Below are 19,541 nucleotides of genomic sequence, written 5' to 3' on the forward strand. Positions count from 1 at the left end.
TTTTTTCCTCCCCGTAAAGGCAGGGGATTTTCCAAAGAGGTCATTCATGCCTTGATTTCATTAGTAGATATTTTTGACCCATATACATCAAATATCAGCAAGCTATGGCTCATGGGACAAATATGCCTGCTTTTTATAAATAAAGGTTTATTGAAACATGATCACACCCATTTATTTATATTCTCTAGGACTTTTTTCCTGCCTCAACAGTCATTGAGATAGTGATTGTATAGCCCCTAAAGCCAAAAATATTTTCCATCTGGCTCTTTACAGAATAAGTTTGTTGATTCCTATTCTAGCTTAAAATTTGTTTGTTGATCTTTTCAAGGAAATAATTGTCATCTCAATTGATTTTTTCTATTATCTAGTCTTATATTTCATTGTTTTCTATCCTAATTTTATAATTGGGTTGACCAAAAAGTTTGTTTAGTTTTTTCCATATGATGGCTCTTAGTTGTATTTAACTTTGTTCAAAACAATTTTTCTCCCTCCCTTCCCCTCTCTCTCTTTAAAAATAAATAAAATCTTAAAAAAACAGATTTGAACCTTCTGTGCCTGTGGAAAGTTACCTAGAGTTGTAAATTTTGGTTTTTATTATATAGTAGGGAAATTATGGTATATTCAGCAAAACTTAGTCAAACTCATGTTCTTTCTATCTAAAGGATTTATTATTGCTCAACCTTTTCACACCAGCCAAATATTTACTGACACACATGTTCTGAACATAGTGCTAACACTTCAAAGGATATATAGATGAAAAAGAAATAGTTGCTGATCTCATTAATTACTTAGTATTGGAGAAAATAAGGCAAGTACATGAATAAGTGTAGTAGAACACATAAAAAACAAATACTTGAAGAAGATAGAATAAGTCATTTAATGCTTCAGATGAAAGAATTTATATCAGTTGGTGGTGTTTGACCTTCAGGGCAAAGAAACTATTTCTGTTTTTTCAATTTTGTCTTCTCAATGTCTAGCATAGTGCTCAGTAAGTCCTGGGTTAGGAAATCTCATATGAGTCCTTGTCATGCTCTCTGTGTCCCCTTGTCTTTCCTTATGTCTAATGTTAGTCACTCAGTCCCTTTTTTTCCTGCATCTGTATCCATTACCAAGCACAGTGTTCTTTGGTGTTCTTCCTGAAAACCTGGCATTGAAGGAGTTCCTCTCTCCTATTAAAGACAAAGCATTCTGGTGCTAAGGGTTTCTACCTGCTAATTATTAGAAGAGGAGTAGTAGTAGTAATAATAATAATAACCATTTAGTATTCATTGTGGCCTTAGTATGTACTAGACACTAAAATATAATACCTCACTTAATCTTACAATAATCCCTTTTGGTACTTATGACCACCCCTGTATTTCAAGTATGGCATGGAAAGGTTTTTAAGTTATATAGATAGGGAATGGCATAGCTAAAAATCTGTCCTGATCTTAATTAAGCCTGTTCTTAAGCTGTGATGTCATACTGTCTCTAAAATAGATGAACAAAGGTTACTGTAGATACAAATAGTAAAATCGGCATTACAAAGCTTGCAAGACTTATGTTAATGGTCCCATTCTATTGCTCTTGGAGTCTTTCCACTATGGTAAAAAGGATGAGTTTTTATCTTTTGCCCTTCATTTTACTAACTGGATTTTCTGTCTTTCCCTTTGATATTTTTATTTATAATAATTAAGATATTTATTATCAAAGTAGTGTTACAGAAAAAAATGAAAAGTGAAATACCAATCTTAATCTCAGCACTAACAGGTTGTTGAATTTCTTATTAGTCATTTTTCCTATTCATATATAAGGTTTAGTTTATTTTTTTAATGGAGAATAACTTCTTTTATTTTTATTACAGCTTGCATTCAATACTATTTTGTATTAATTTTCAGGGGTATAGCATAGCAGAAAGACATTCATATAGGCCTTTCCTGCAGTAATTCAAGTGCCCACCTGACACCGTTGATAGTTACTGCAATATTGTTAACTATATTCCCTGTGCTTTACCTTACATCCCTGTGACTATTTTGTAACTACCAATTAGTACCTTTTAATCCCATCACTTGATTCCACCCCACCTTCCCAACATCCCTCCCTTCTGGTCTCTATCAGTTTGTTCTCTGTATATATAAATCTGTTTTAATTTTGTTTGTTTGTTATAAAGTTTATTTTTAGTGGTTTAAGTTATTGTATACTTAAAATGTATCATCACTAACCTGAGAAATATTTTTAATTTTCCTACATGGAAAAACTTGTAGGGACCTTTTAATACATAATAATGAGAATGCTGCTTTTGAAAAAAGATACAATCTTACTCTTCAGAAGTATATTAGTGGAGTGTTTTTTCTTTTTCTCCTAAGTTTCTGAGATAGTGGCATTTTTCTTATGGCCAAATAAATATATTTTATAAAATGTTGAAATGCATAGAAGGTTAAACACAAATTTTTCTAACTCTGCTATTCAGTGGCAGCCATTCTTAATATAGAATGTCATTATGCAGTATATAGCATTTCAGAAGACTCAGTCTTGGCCACCTATTACCTATATATCCTAAGACAAGACCCTCAGTCTAATAGAGCCTCAGGTTCTTTGGCTAATGAAGATGATACTATTTATATACCAGAGTTGTACTATCTGGTGTTTTTTGTATATTAGGCACCTTGTGCCTAGTATCTTTTTGTCATCATTCCTGCTCTGTTTGTATGCATGTATATATGTACATGTGCTATACACACCATATACATATATGAAATGGAGGCTGTTTATATATACACATATTTTAATGCATACAAATATATACCTACATAGATAAAAATGCATACATGCCTATGTGTGTATATACACACTATACATGGTATTATATTTCTATACATACATGCATGAATATGGTATTATATTTACTGTTTTAATTTGTGCTTTTGTCACTTAACAGTTGATGTAAGAGAACTTCTTCATATCATTAATGTACTTTATAAACATTTTTATTGTTTATTATTTCCTGGTTTTGTCATACGGTTTTTGTCATCATTCTTCTGTTGTTCAGCTTTATTTTTTTCCAGTTATATTGATATATAAGGGACATACAACATTGTATTACTTTAAGATGCATAACATTGATTTGATATGCATATATTGCAAATGATTACAACAGGAAGTTTAGTTGATATCCATCACCTCCCATAGTTACCATTTTTTTCTTGTGATGTAAAGTTTTAAGATCTACTCTCCTGGCAACTTTTGAATATACAATACAGTATTGTTCAGTATGGTCTCCATGCTGTGCATTACATCTCCAGAACTTATTTATATTACCAGTGGAAGTTTGTGCCTTTTGATCATATTCACTCATTTTTTCTGCCCCCTACCCCCACCACTGTCAGCCACTAATCTGTTCCTCTGCTGTTACAAGCTTGTATTTTTCAGATTCTACATGTAAGTGAGATCATATAGTATTTGTTTCTCTGTCAAATATATTTTACTTAGCAGAAGGCCATCAGGGTTTATCCATGTTGTTGCAAATGGCAGGATTTTCTTCTTTCTCGTGGCTAAATATTTCATTGTGTGGGTGGGTGGGTGGGTGTGTACCACATCTTCTTTATCCGTTCATTCATCGACAGGTTGTTTTTATGTCTTGACTCTTGTGAATGATGCTACAGTTAACACAGAGTGCAGACATCCCTTTGACATCTGTTTTTTATTTCCTTTGGATATATTGCCCAGAAATGGAATAGTAAAATTGCTGGATCATATGATAGTTCTGTTTTTAATTTTTTTTTAAAGATTTTATTTATTTATTTATTTTTAGAGAGAGAGGAAGAGAGGGAGAGAGGGCAAGAAACATCAGTGTGTGGTTGCCTCTCATGTGTCCCCCACCAGGGACCTGGCCCGCAACTCAGGCATGTGCCCTGACTAGAAATTGAACCAGCGACCCTTTGGTTCACAGGCCAGTGCTCAATCCACTGAACCACACCAGCCAGGGCTGTTTTTAATTTTTTGAGGAACCTCCATACTGTTTTTCATAGTGGTCGCACCAGCTTACATTCCCACCAACAGTGCACAGGGATTCCCTTTTCTTCACACACTTACCTCTTGTCTTTTTGGTTATAACCATTCTAACAGGTATGAGGTGATTTCTCATTGTGATTTGATTCACGTTTCCCTGATAACTCATGATGTTGAGCATCTTTTCATGTACTTGTTGGTCATTTGTATATCTTTGAAAAAATGGCTATTTAGTTCCTCTACTCATTTTTAATTGTAATTGTTTTTTTTGGGGGGGTTATTAACCCCTTATCAGATACATGGTTCGCAAATACTTTTTCCCATTCTATAGGTTGCCCTTTCGTTTTGCTGATGGTTTCTTTTGCTGTGCAGAAGCCTGTTAGTTTAGTTTGCTTTTATTGCCTTTGCCTTTGGTGTCCAATCTAACAACATCATTGCCAAGACTGATATGAAAGGCTCTTCTCTATTTTTCTATAGGAGATTTATGGTTTTAGGCTTTAGGTTCAAGTCTTTAATCCAGTTTGGGTTGTTTGTCCGTGTATGGCATAAGGTAGGGATCCAGTCTCATTCTTTTGCATGTGTCTGTCCAATTTTCCCAAAACCATTTATTGAAGAGATTATCCTTTCTCCATTGTATATCCTTGTCTCCTTCAATATACATTAACTGAGCATATATACCTCGGTTTATTTCTGAGTTTTGTATTCTCTGTTGCTTAACTTTTAAAAGAACTTTTCTTCCTTTTACCATTATAAATAACATTGATACTGTTGCTATGTTTTGTGGATTTAAGATTCTTTCTTTAGGCTTGATTTCCAGAAATGAAGTTTCTAGACAATTTATAACGTAGGGCTATTTTCACATTCTTGATGCATACTGGTTAATTTTTTCCCCAAAAGACAGTGCCAGTTTGAACAGCATTATATGATATCCCCAAGACCTGTTACCTCTGTAATATTTGGGGATCTCATTTTTCATTGTTTAAAAATAATTGAAGAAAACTGGCTAATTTTGAAGAAAGCACACTGAAGTTGATTTGGTATACTTTGAGTTGAAAGTGCAGTTTGCAAAGCCATGTGTGAATACCTAGCAAGCAGCTGAAAAATTAGGTTTTGTAACAGGGTAGAGATAGGGGAATATCCACTAGAGAGGAGGTACTTGAAGATTTTGGAGTTTATGTAATGTGATTCTAGAAATGCCTGGGAGAGAAAAATGTTGGTAAGATTTCGGATGAATCTGTATTGCAGAAATCATGGAACTCAGAGAAGAGGGTTTAAGAAAAATAAAGATTTCGATTCACTGCTTCTCTCTCACTCACACTTCCATTTTGTGATGTGGAAGTATCTGAAGCTGAATACAAGCTTTAGAGGTTGTGGAGGAGGCAACTACAAAGTCTCACTTAAGAATATGCTGCCATTGGTGTAGGCTGTTTTTTCGAGAAGTTGATGGTGAGGATAAGGACTGATGTTAAGTTGAAATTTTATCAGATTAGGACATTGTGTATGACAATCCATTGAGTAAAATCAAGCAATTTCAGAATGAATGACTGGCACTGTGCTTCCCCGTAACTGTATTGTTATCATTTACTAACAACTCCTAAAGTGTGATTGATTTGAATTATTTCTGATCTTGAACTTGGAATTTAGGCCTTTCTCTCTTGAGGGGGCGGGGCGCGGGGTACTGCTGATGCTGACTTGGGACCATTTAAAAGTGGGGGTGTCTTTTAAAATATTTTGGATTGATAAAAATCTTTTAAATCTTAGCCACATGCTAAGTGTGCTATAAAGTTATAGTGCTATAAGAAGCTATAAAGTTCATTTCTAAAGTGGTTTATGGACCTTAAAACAAAGTATATTTCTTAGTAGTTTCTCCATTATCTGATTAGGCATTTCCTTGTGTAAGGATAATGAATGGATGGACCCCCTTCATAATTCTCATCTCCTATAGAGGCCCACTGCTTTTGAAAGTAGTACCTGCCTTTAATTGTTATTCCATTTTACATTCCTCTTATTTTTTTTTATAACCACAGAGATACGTGCATTAAAGTACACTATTATCTTGTTTTTTAAAAGTAAGAAATACATCTTTAGATGTATATACTGTTTTTAAAATTATATTTCAGTAATTAAGTTGGTGAATAGAAAAATGTTATATCCTTCATAAGAGTTAAAAAAAATATTTGAGTACCATTTTATAAAAACAAATATAAAGTATACAGTTCCACGGAAGGTGTTCCCAGTGTATCTTTCCAGGGTTTTTCTTTGCCATTGTCTTCTTCCTAGTTTCTCAATATCATTTTTTACAAATTTGGTTACTTGTATCTAATTCTGTCTTTGAGTCTTCCCATAATATTTCCTCTTACAGAATCATCTATATTTCTCTCCCACCTATCAATAGCAGTCCTATCCATACTTCAGTGTCATATCCCTTTGTCCCTTCCCCTATGACACTCCCAGTCACACAGAACTCACTGTTGCCCTCTTACGCTACCCTAGTGCTGGTTCCTAGTTCATCTGTTGTACAAGTTTTTTTTATAGTCAGGTGTATTTATTTTCATCTTTCTCACATGACTGTGAGCTCTGCTGTCTTATTTTCCTTAGCATCAAAGAAAAAGCTTTATTCAAAATGGTTGTTCATTAACTGAGCAAAAATATATCCTTTGAGGATGCCCAATGTGGGTTTATCCAGGAGCAAACTTACATCTTAGCTTTAAAATTGTAGTAACTTAAAAGCTCGAAAGGAAGAATGCCATTGTTTTCAAGTATTTCACATAGTTTTTTATCTCAGTCTTATCGCTGATAATCTGTATGGTCCGGGTTGAAGAAATCCTTACCTTTCCAAAGGCAGAATGATGTTGAAGTATTGAGCATTGTAGGGCTGTCATCTATTAATGATAGTGGTGCTGTGTACTTGCCATTTTGGTCTTCTGTCATTTTTGGTCTTTATGTGTAAACCATAGACAGCCAAGAGCACATGCATGTGCATGTGGTCCTTTTATCAGTACATATGTGTTAAAAATGCTGTTCACTATGTGTTAAATTTTCTTACTATAAAAGCGTCACCTAGGTAAATGTTTGTGATAGAAATTCAAACAATATAAAAATGTAACAAAGCAAAAAGAAGAAATCATCTTTATACTCTTAGTTCACTTTGGGTATTCATTCTTTTTTCTTTCATTCTTTTTTTCCATAAATTTTCCTTTAGATATAGATCTGAATTTGTAAAAAAATGTAATTGGGGTATTGTGTATGTGTGTGTAGAGTGACTTTTTTCCATTTAACCACAGTAGTACTTGTTGATTCGCCTCCTTTTAGCTTCTATACTCTAGATATACATCTTGGTAAAATATAAAAACCTAGGATGCAAAAAAAAACAAAAAAACAAAAAATAAAAACAAACAAAAAACCTAGCACTCATAGCCAGCAAGGTACTTCATGTAATCAAGGAATAGCCTCTGAGGTGCTCAAGCAAATCAATGCCTGACACAAGCTGGGATAGTTAGCATAGAATTTTACCACTGACTTGGTCATGCGAATCCCTATTCTGTCTATTTTAAAAATACTTAGTTCTTTCAAGGTAAAAAACATTTTCTTCCAATTGCCTGGCACATGGTTGATACTCAGTAAATTTGTTGGATGAATGAATTAGCCCAAGGCCAATGACAGTTAAATTCTGGATTCAACAATACAAAGTTCTGATAATGAATCTCTACCTATGAAGATTGGCAGTTGCTGTCATAACTTAATATTCTTTTATTCTGCTTGTATTTTAATATCTTTTCCCTGCCTTGTTCAATTAGCATTATCTATAAAAACTTTATTTGCTCATTTTAAGATGAATTCTTTTCTTTTCAGCATCCAGTGTTGGATGAACCAATTGCAGAAGCTGTCTGTATTATAGCAGATATGGATAAATGGACTGTGCAAGTGGCCAGTAGCCAGAGACGAGTGACAGATAATAAACTGGGAAAGGAAGTATTGGTTTCCAGTCTTGTTTCCAATCTGCTTCATTCCACTCTTCAGCTTTATAAACATAACTTGTCTCCAAATTTTGTAAGTATATGTGAGGTTTGAATTTGAGCACTTTGATAGGTATCCAAACTCTATTTTGAGTGTGCCTACATTGAACACTGCTGTTCACTTCATCACTGTTTTCCTGAAAGAAGGTGTTATCAATTGCATGTTTGTGTTCCTCTAAAATTTTTATATAGGATTTCTCACCTCCAGTGTGATGGTACTTAGAATTGGGCCAGTTGGAGCTAATTAGGGTTAATTAGGTCCTGAGGATGGGGCCTTTATAATGGGATTAGTGACCTTATAAGAAGAAATAGACAGAAATTAGACTCTCCCTACCATGTGAGGACATCGGGAGAAGGCAGTTCTCTGCCAGCCAGGAAAGAGTTCTCACTAGAACCTGACAACACTAGCACCCAGATCTCAGACTTCCAGCCTCCAGAGCTGTGAAAAAATAATTTTCTGTTGTTTAAACCACCAATTCGATGGTATTTTGTTATGGCAGTCCAAGCAGACTAGGAAAGAAGGGGAAGTGTACATGTGTGTATAGTATATTCTGTGATTTCAGCAGCCAGAATTCATTGCCTGATAAGTATCATGTAAGGGATGGACATGATGCAATGTCCCTAAGCTTTGTGCAGAATGCCAGTACATTCTGGACCCTAATTGTCATGTCAGGACTTTGGATGATCGCTTTTGTAATACTGGTAACCTCTTACCAAAGACACCATTTTGAATTTTCAAGGTTCTTTTTCTACTTAGGAGAACTATAATATAGAGTAATTAAAAATCTCTATAGATCAACATGATAAAGGCCATATATGACAAACCCACAGCTGACATTATATTCAGATGGTGAAAGACTGAAGATATACCCCTAAAATGAGGGACAAGATATGGTTGCCCACTTCACCACTTCTGTTCAACATAGTATTTGTAAGTCCTTGCCCAAGCAGTTAGGCAAGAAAAAGAAAAAAAAGGCATCAAAAGTGGGGAGGAAGAAGTAAACTTATCTCTGCAGATCACATGATCTTATATGTAGAGAACATAGATTCTACCAAAAAAAAAACTTATAGACCTAATAAATGAGTTCAGCAAAGTCACAAGATAGAAAATCAGCATGCAAAAATATCTGCACTTCATAGCAATGAACAATCTGAAAAGGAAATGAAGAAAGCACATCAAAAGTCTAAAATACTTAGATATGAGTTTAACTAAGGAGGCAAGAGATGTATACACTGAAAACTATAAAACATTGCTGAAAGAAATGAAAGACATAAATCAATGGGAAGACAGCTCGTGTTCATGGATTGGAAGACAGTATTACAAAGATGACAGCACTCCACAAAGTAATGTATGTTTCAAAGCAATCCCTGTCAAAAATTCCAATGACTTTTTTTGTTAAAGAAATGGACCTATCCTAAATGTGTGTGGCATCTCAAGGGACCCTTAAGAAACAAAGCAATGTTGAAAAAGAAGAACAAAGTAGGAAAACACATGCCTCCTGGTTGCAAAACCTACTATAAAGTAACAGTAAATCCAAACAGTGTGGGACTGGCATAAAGACAGACATAAAAACCAACAGAATATAATAGCCCCCAAATAAACCCTCACATATACGCTTAACTGGTTTGAGACAAGGGATCCTTTTCAAAACACAAAGGCAAAGGAGTCTTTTCAATACCTCTGTCTGAGAAGACTGGATATCCACATGCAAAAGAATGAAGTTGAATCCTTCTTATACCATATACGAAAATGAACTCAAACTTGAATCTAAACTTAAGTGCTAAAACTATAAAACTAAAGAAAACATGGGGGATAGTGATTTCTGGGATTTGACACCAAGAGTATAGGCAACAAAAGTAAAAAATAGATATACTGGACTTCATCAAATTAAAAACTCCTTTATATCAAAGGATACTCATTGTCAACAAAATAAAAAAGCAACCCACAGAATGAGAGAAAATATTTGTAAATCATGTATCTAAGAAGAGATTGATGTCCAGAACATACAGGAAACTCCAACAACTCAACAATAACAAAGGAACAATTGAATAGCCGTTTCCCTGAAGAATATATACAAATGGCCAATAGGCACATGAAAAGATGTTCAACATTATTAGTTACTAGGAAAATGCAAATGAAGATCACGAGATACCACTTCACACCCATAAGGATGGCTATGATTTAAATAAATATTTATTGATGAGGATGGGGAGAAGTTGGATCTTGTACATTGCCAGTGGAATATAAAGTGGTACAGCTGCTATGCAAAAGAGTTTGGCAGTTTCTCAAAAAGTTTAACATTGTATTGTCATGTGATCCAGAAATTCTACTTCCAGGTTTATACTGAAAACAGTTGAAACTAGGGACTCATACAGTTGTGCCATAATGCTCATAGTAAAATTATTCACAATAGCCAGAAGTTGGAAACAACTCATGTCCATCAACAAATGAATGAATAAGCAAGATGTGGTATAATACACAGAATGGAATATTATTCAGCCACAAAAAGGAATGAAAATGGGATACATGCTTCAACATGGATGACCGTGGAAAATATTATGATAAGTGTGAAGTAAGCAAAACACAGAAGGACAAATATTGTATGATTCTACTTATATGAGGTATCTTGAACGTTCAGGCCAATGTATAGAGACATAAACTAGATAGAGGTTATCAGGGGCTGGGGAGAAGGAGGGAATGAGGAGTTACTGTATAATGGGTACAGGGTTTCTGTTAGGGATAATGAAATAAAGTTCTATAAATGGATATTGATGATGGTAGCATAACATTATAAATGTACTTAATGTTACTGAATTATATACTTAACAATAGGTACTGTGGTAAATTTTATTATATATGTATACATACACATATGAATTTTATTTTAAAAATATTTTTTTTCTGTAAAAAAATTTTTTTCACTTAAGGCATTTTCATTTTTAGCCCAAGTCAGCATTATGGGAAAAACATGCACCACAGAACAATAAGTGTGCCAAAAAATCCATTCAGTTGTGTTTTTCTAAGAAGAAAATGAGTTTTTGTTAGGAGTTTTAATAGTTGATTTTCATTGGAAAGCAACACTCTTTAAGACTTTAGTATTTTAACACTTGCACACTCATGGTTTTTTCTCAAACATGTGCAGGGATATCCAACCTTTTGGCATCTCTGGGTCACACTGGAAGAAGAATTGTCTTGGGCCACACATTAAATACATTGAGACATAATCACAAAAAACATCTCCTGATATTTTAAGTAAATTTATGATTTTGTATCGGGCCGCATCCACAACCATCGTGGGCTGCAGGTCGGACCCCCTGACAGCATCAGTTCACATGAAAAATCACCCATGTTAGCAAATTGAACAAGTTAATGAACAGTAAATGGTTTAGGCTTTAATATTCCAGTTTGGAAATACCTCTCTTCTAGTAAAGACTACAGGTCATGGTCTGTGAGCTGTTGCACACTTGTTTTCTTTTACTTTCTGTAGGAGAATGCAGCCTATCCTATGTAAATACATTTGAAATACATTAATTTATAAGTATTATATTTATAACATTTGAAATAACAGGTTTTTGAAGTTTTGGAAATGGATAGTGGTGATAGTTGCACAACATTTTGAACATACCTAATGCCTCTCAATTGTGCACTAAAAAGTGGTTAACATGGTAAATTTTGTATTGTGTACCACAATATTTTTAATTTACCACTTAAAAATAAAACTAAATTCAAAATCTTGGATATGAGCTAGAAAAAAGGTTTATACTCATTTAGCTGAATTACTGACTCTAAAAATGTGCTCAGAATTGTAGTTCATGTTGGAATAACTAAATAGACTTGTCAAAAACACGATGCTATGGAAATTGCAATCACTTAGAATGGGACATTGTTTTCTGACCTGGTTCTTGATTCCCCCAACTGCAGTGTGTAATGCATCTTGAAGACCGATTACAGGAGCTGTACTTTAAGAGCAAAATGCTGTCTGAGTACCTGAGGGGGCAGATGCGTGTTCATGTCAAGGAGCTGGGAGTGGTTCTAGGGTATGTTCATGATTTCTTTTCTGGGTTTGTTTTCACATTGTGCTGCCTTCTATCTTCAGAGTTGCCTTCTTTTAAGTGCCTTTTTTTGTGAGAAGCTAGACACTTATCATTCAGGTTGCTCTGTACCACATAAGAGCAGATCCCTGTCTTACACTATCTGAAACTCATTGTCCCCTGTGCCATTACAGTAAGTTAAGAATATAGTCAGATAAAAATGAATTAAATCTAGCCCTGACTGGGTGGCTCAGCTGGTTGGAGCATCACCCCATACAACAAAAAAGTTGGGGTTTCATTCCCCAGTCAGGGCACATACCTAGGTTGCATGTTCTATCCCTGGTTGGGGTGTGTATGGGAGGCTACCGATTGATGTGTCTCTGTCTCTCTCTGTCTCTCTCTCTTCCTCCACCCTTTCTCCCTCTCCCTCCTTCCCTTTCTCTCTAAAATCAATAAATACATCCCTGGATAAGGATTAAAAAATGAATTTAAAATTTTTAATGAAGTTTCTATAATTTTTAAAAGATTATTCATTCATTCATTTATTTATAGAGAGTGGGAGAAAGGGAGAGAAACATCAGTGTTTGTTTGCCTCTCACACGCCCCCTACTGGGGACCTGGCCTGCAACCCAGGCATGTGCACTGACTGGTAATCGAACTGGCGACCCTTTGGCTCATAGGCTAGTGCTAAGTCCACTGAGCCATACCAACCAGGGTGAATTTAAGTTTCTGCCTTAGAAAAATAAGCACTATTCATTTTTACTTATAAATATGTTGAAAGCTCATTTTCAGCTTCCTCCCTGCCACCAATATGAGCTGTTTAAAAAACACTGGATGATAGTACATTATCTACATAGTATTCCTCCTTCTGCATTATCTATATGTTTGTCTACTCTGTAGTTATTCTTAGGAAAAAGACAGTTCTCTAAAATGCTAATTGAAGGAGGAACAGATAAATTGATGGGAGGCATGGTATAGCCCTTTTTTATGTTCTGTGAGTGCTTTCCTTATGGCCATTGTGTTTGTATGTGGTATGTGTGTTTGTGTAGATTATTTCATGAAATGCTAGTTGAACAAATTACAACAAGCTAGAACTTCTGTATAATTCAGTTTTTATGGAGGGAGAAAGAGCCGCCATCAGCAAATAGCTAGCGTGTCAGATACCAAATTAAATTCTTTCATTAACATTATTCCTTACCATCCAGATTGGAAATAGATGATTCCCTGCATATAATGCCATTATTTTTTTTTTAATTTAAACTAGTTTTTAAAGTAATGTGAATTTAGCTGGTTTATAGTGCATTGTGGCATAAAATGAAAGGTTTTCCCCAACTTGCCACCTTCATCCAAACACCATTAAAGGATTGTTTCTTCTGACAGAATTTTTTAATGTATACGATAAAAAAATAGAAATTGAGGCCCTGACCAGGTAGCTCAGTTGGTTATAGCATCATCCTGATATGCTAAGATTGTGAGTTCAGACCACGGTCTGGGCACATATAAAAATCGACCAGTGAATGCATAAATAAATGGAATGACAAATTGATGTCCCTCTCCCTCCTTCTCCCTTCCCCCTTTCTCCCTCCCTCTCTCTAAAATCAATAAATACAAAAAATAGAAATTGATTTATACTCTATATATTATCGAGTACCTTGCCTTTTAATATTTCTTGAATGTTCATATGAACACATATTGATCTCATTTTTAATAGCTATATAGCATTCCATTGTATGGCACGATTTATATAACAATGAGTTCTCATTTAACATCTTTAATAGGGTCTGCAAATTTAAGTGAAACAACATGTAATGAAACCAAGTTATCATGTGCTAATTGATATAAACAAGAATTAAGTTCCTTTGGCATCTCATTGATGTTACAGTGAAATGATACTGAACGAAAGGACATTATTTGAGGACCCACTGTATTTTCTAGTTTTTGCTATTTACAAACCAGTGCTAGAATGAATATAAATCTTTGAAGTTAGTAGAATAAATTATTTGAAGTAGAATTTTTGGTTAAAGGAAGGGCACGTGTATTAACTTTTTGATAGATAGTGATAGTTATTTTGACCCAGGTAAGAACTTGAATAAATTCTCACAAATGGTGGGAAGCACACTGTTCCTACTACTGGCTTTTACCAACATTTTAGTCTTTTACAGGGTACTATCTGAAAAATGAAGTCTGATTTTACTTTACTTGTGTAGATTTATTTATTTTCCAACCATGAATGAGTCTGCAAGAGTGATTGTTTCTATATTTATTGGCCATTTTTCTTTTCCTGTAAATTATTTGTGATAGGATATGTTTTTAAGATGCTCCCATTATTTCTTCCCAGTATATCTTACTATGGAAACATTTGTATTCAAAACCACATGGGTGTGCACTATTATCCTATTATTTTATTATGTTGTATTTTCTAGACAGTGTCCCTTGCATGGTCCATCAGCAGATCAGCGAGATACTTTCCTTCATCCATGACTTTACCATTGGGTTTCAGATGCTTTCTTTTAAAAAAAGAATTTGGTTCTGGTTTTCACTTACTGAAATATTTCCATCTGTCATTATCCTCAGCTCTCTTACCTTTTTCTTTTGACCAGGGTGTCCTAGGTCCTTGATTTTTGAGGGGTAGTAACTTTACAGATAGCGGTCATTTGGCCTGTAGGACTCATATCTTGGGGGTATACAGAAAGCTTGACGGATTTTTTTGTTTTCCTTAATTTCAGGATTGAATCCAGTGACCTTCCTCTTCTGGCTGCTGTAGCAAGCACTCACTCTCCATATGTTGCACAGATACTCCTTTAGGAATGTGAAATAGAAACCAAGGAAGCAGACACAACATACATTTATGGCATTTTTTTCTCATTAGAGTCCCATCTGAATGAGTCAGTCACATGGGTATCTTGTATTGCAGTACATTTTTGTGTGATCATTTGGCTTTTTCTTTTTGACTGGACTTTTGGGTGGTAGTAGATTTTTAACCAAGTGAAACTAAAACATCATAAGTAATTTTTGGGGAAAGCATTTGGAAAAGCCGAAAGTGTAAGTTAGAAATTTCTATAAAATGAGTAACATTGAGGAATTTTTTATGATCACTACAGTGTTGCCACAACTTTAAATATCAACAGATATCTCATGATTAAATGGCTCAGAAATAGTCACTTCATTTGTTTTAATTCTTTATTTCTAAGGTACATAGGTTTACAAACCTTGATTATTTTTTGTTTTGTCAATTAAAATAGCTAATTTCTAGATATTTCTTGATATTTTAAATAGCCTGTTAATTATAAGAGAAGAATGAGTGTAAATCTGTGTTGTTTTCCACCAAAATGTACATATGTATCTAGTTTTTTAAAAAGAAGAGGTCAAAATACAAGATTGATAAACATGCCTTTTAAATATATATATATATATATATATATTTTCAACTAGTATTAATTGTATATAATGTTGAAATGTTACTTCTGGTGATTTTTCGGTTTCACACACCCTTAATTAGTAAAGCCACTTGTTTTTTAAAGGGTGAGTAATGTAGATCCCCAAATAAGAATACTACTTTATACTCTTTGTTTTGTTTATAAGTATAAGCTAATTCTTATAAATGTTAATATTTACCTATTTGCACCGAATTTAATAAATTAAAATTAGGATTAAAACTTGTACCAAAGCATTGGCAAAAATAATATTTCTTCTGTAGTGCTCAGGTAGCTGAGGCCCTTGCTTTTGGTATCAGCCATCCTTGAACCCACAGAAAATAAATATTTGTGTCACTGCTTCATAATATTCAATTCACACTAATAGAACTCTTAACTCTTAAAATTATTCTCTTGAAATTCCCATCTTCCAAAAGCTAATTTTCTTTTAAAGGTTTCCACTTTTCAATTGTTGTTGTTTTGTATATATTGTAGAATGTTGCTTGTGAGAAAAGCTAATATGGAACCAAACTTTTGTAAGTAATGTAAATAGATGGGTAGGTAAAGTTTTCAATATGCTCTACTACCTCAGTTTACTTGAATACTACATAATAGTTTATTCTTTACTTGTCTGGTCTAAGATACTTTAATTCGAGAAGTGAAGTTGGTTTCTGCTTTCATGGACTATTTTTATCATAATTATTTGATGAGTTAAAAAAACACCACTTGCTTATTCTGTTACTATATATATTTCCTGTATAAGATATTCATTTTTGCTGTTTCAGTTTTCAGTGATTAAAGATTTCTGTGGTTTAACTCTTTGACCTTTAATTTATAGCATTGGGTCACATTTTGCCTTGTTCTCTGTATTTAAGAACTCTCCAACCTAAGCTAAGAAGAAATGGTGATTGTAATGGAATGTAACCTGAAATTGTTGTGCCTGCAATCAGTTTGGCTTCTGTGTCCTATCTGCTGGTCCCAGTTAGCACCAGTGTCTCCCATGGATGACTTGCTGCCAAAGAGTGTTTATGGATATATTTTCTTTGGCTTAATATTCTTGTCCTGTTCATCAATGAAATTCTTCACTATTCTGTTGTTTGGAATTCCATGAATCAATCTCTTTGGCAGAATTCAGAATATAGAAAAGTTCATATGTGCATCATTGTACATTATTTTTTATTGTAGTTCAGAATGATATGTAGCAGGTAGATAAAGTCTGTTTTGCATGTTTTCTTTTTTAATTAGTTATCAAACTATTCACAGTGCTATCTATTTGAAATCTCTAAGAAATTAGCATTTAGAAAATCTAGTCTTTAATAAATGGATGGCTCATGGTACCATTATTCTTAAAGCTAAGCTTTGCTCGGAGGGAAGGGGCCTATAGTTTCTTATAGATTAATTAATCCTTATAGGATTCCTGAATTTCATAATTCCCAGCACTTCTGTAATTTCTACTACCTTCATCATAATCATTTTTTTTTTCATACAGATAGCCCATGGAGTAAGCTGCTGCTGCTTTTAAAGGGTGGTCATTATGATGAATGTGGAAGCATTTGGCCTGTTCAAAAAAAGTTTTTCAACTTCCTATGGTACAGACAGCTATGTGTTACAAAATTTTAAAAACCTTTGGTCGCAATAGGAAATAAAAAAGGGATCTTTTACATTATAGATTTAAAACTAATTTTCCTTGTATATAAACTAATTGGTTTGATTTTGAATACTCCTGGCTTTTATTAATATGTCTTAATTTTGAGTTTGAAACTGTTAAGTGCAATAAACTTACCAGCACAGATATAATTTTGTTCTAATTGGCATACACTGGGTTTGATCATTAAAAAACAAAAAGATTTCACACAACACCTATTTCTGGTAGATGTCTTATGAGATTGTTCTGCTTTCTCTAAGTTATTTAGATGGTAAGATAAGTGTACATACTGTTTCTTGTTCTGTATACATTTCTCAAATGTACACCTGTATTATAATAACCTCCCAATTCTAGGGGAAATTTGTGCAATAAATACACATGTCAGTTTGATGGGTGACGTTGGTCTTTCTTTCATGGGTTAATAAGGTACAGTAACATGGACTCTGATTCTGGATTTTTTTCCAAATGTGACACTTCTAATAACGTTATCTTGTTTATAATGTCTTTTTCTAATCCTAAATTTCTGTTTTGGTAATTTGGTAGAATCTACTTTTTGAGGTGGTTGTGAGAATGAAGTGAAATAATGAATGTCAAGAATTAATGCATGGCACACTCCGAGTGCTTAATAGTTTTTGGCTGCTACTATCACTAGGTAATCTGTCCAGCCTCCTCCTTATGACCCCCAACTGTTGGGAGAATTTAGCATACATTCTTATGAATGAAAATGTAATATAAAAATACTGGTATATTCTTACATTTGGCCTAATTCTTAAAATAACAAATGGGAAAAAATTGAAATGCTTTTATAAAAAACAAACTGAAAATCAGTCTTTTAAAGGGTAGAGGAAACCATGTAAACATGTTACGAACATTGTATCCAATACAAACTACTATTGGCCTTACAAGTAAACAAAAATTGGCCAGTTGATTTGGGTTCTAATTCTGGTTTGTTCACTGGTTTGCATGTGACTCTGAGCAAGTCTGTCCTCTTCATCTACATTATAGGGAAGTCAGCTCTTCCACCAATCCTTAGTCCTGCTTTATAGCAGTTTTTCAGCCCTGAGTAGGCTGTTGGGAAGCTGCCTTAGTCAGGCTAGGTGATGTGGGCAGAGATACCAGGAGGCAGGGTCGGACCTGGGGGTTTTTGTAGTGCCTGTTTTCATATAATTTTACATGTATGGCTTATATTTGACCAAAGAGAGTAAATGTACTGTTTTAAAGCAGAGAGAAAGTGTCAGATATTTGGGAGGCATCCATTAGCTATTTCAGAGATTTATAATTGCTACCTGTATTTATTTGTGCTGTTTCCTCAAATTTGAGACATCTGGCAACATTTCTGAGAAGCATGATTTCTGAGAGGAATGATTTTTGCTAATGGGAAACTGAGATACAGAAAATTTATCTGAGGTAAATGTCTTTCCTATCTGGGTCCATTGTATCTCTCAGACCAGAATGGTTTCTAACTAGTCTGTGATGACAAATGTAAAAATATCTGGAATTTCTTCGTGTGTCTTTGCAAGTGTGGAAGGTTGGGGAGGAATGGCAAGAGGGACCAAGCCTGAGCAGTGGGGGTTGGGGGATTGCAACTCCCAGTGGGCAGGGTTTAGGCAGATAGAAAGGGAGAAGTTGGAGAGTGCATGCTTCCCATCCGTACTTTGTAGTACAGACTGTGGACTTGGCCATGTTTGCTCCAGATGTACGACTTTAGACTTCCCTAAAGAAAATACAAGCAGTCTAAAAGCGATTTTTAAAATATGAGTGATCTTTGGTGGGGCTTTTAGTCTTCATCAGATTGCAGGCAGCTTGTCTGGGTTAACACTGATTAGACCTATAAACCTATGTTTACTCTTAGGAGAGTATTAAATTGAAAAGGCTTGAGCTTCCTTCCTTTCCATGTGACTGATTTTAACAAGGACAGCCCCAAACATGTGTCTATATTTATCTCGGTGCTTAAATTAGGATTACTGATTTTTTAAAAAAAAGTAGTGTTACCTAAATTGTCTCAAGGGCAATAACTTTATTGAAATGTGTAAATATAAGGAAGATTCTATTTCCTCAAGAAATTTGTGGGGTATGAAGCAAAAAAGAAAAAGGACTCATGGATATGGACAACAGTGTGGTGATTGTGGGCGAGAGGAGAAGTGGAAGAGGGTGTAAGGGGGATAAATGATAATGGAAAATACCCAATAAAAATAATAAAGTTAAAAAAATTGTGAAGCCACTTGTATCACACATTTGGTCCGGCACTCACAAGTCAATATCCTTCACTATGTCACAGGGGCTGGAATTAAGATGAGTCAGGCTAGTGCAGAGCCTGAGTTAACATAGTTTTCACACATGATTGACTCTTAGAAACACTGAGGTAGCTTTTGAAAAATATCAGTTTGTAGACCCCACCCTCAGAGATTCTGATTCATTGATAAACACTGATCTGGATTCAGACCAGCA

General features: G+C 34.5%; 1 protein-coding gene across 2 annotated transcripts in view; it reads left to right on the forward strand.

Annotated features, from left to right (window-relative positions):
- The window catches only part of FNIP1 (folliculin interacting protein 1), a 121,350-nt gene extending 103,867 nt beyond the window's left edge, over positions 1-17,483 (forward strand). For both annotated transcript variants that reach the window (XM_045822828.1, XM_045822837.1), the window contains 3 exons: positions 7,840-8,037; positions 11,926-12,041; positions 14,762-17,483. In XM_045822828.1, coding sequence (XP_045678784.1) covers positions 7,840-8,037; positions 11,926-12,041; positions 14,762-14,840 — 393 coding nt within the window. In that variant the 3' untranslated portion in view covers positions 14,841-17,483. The remainder of the gene's footprint in view (positions 1-7,839; positions 8,038-11,925; positions 12,042-14,761) is intronic.
- The last annotated feature ends 2,058 nt before the right edge of the window (positions 17,484-19,541 follow it).

The sequence above is a fragment of the Phyllostomus hastatus genome, unplaced genomic scaffold (assembly GCF_019186645.2).
Source record: "Phyllostomus hastatus isolate PE091 unplaced genomic scaffold, TTU_PhHast_1.1 phas_contig_150, whole genome shotgun sequence".
Lineage (NCBI taxonomy): Eukaryota > Metazoa > Chordata > Mammalia > Chiroptera > Phyllostomidae > Phyllostomus > Phyllostomus hastatus.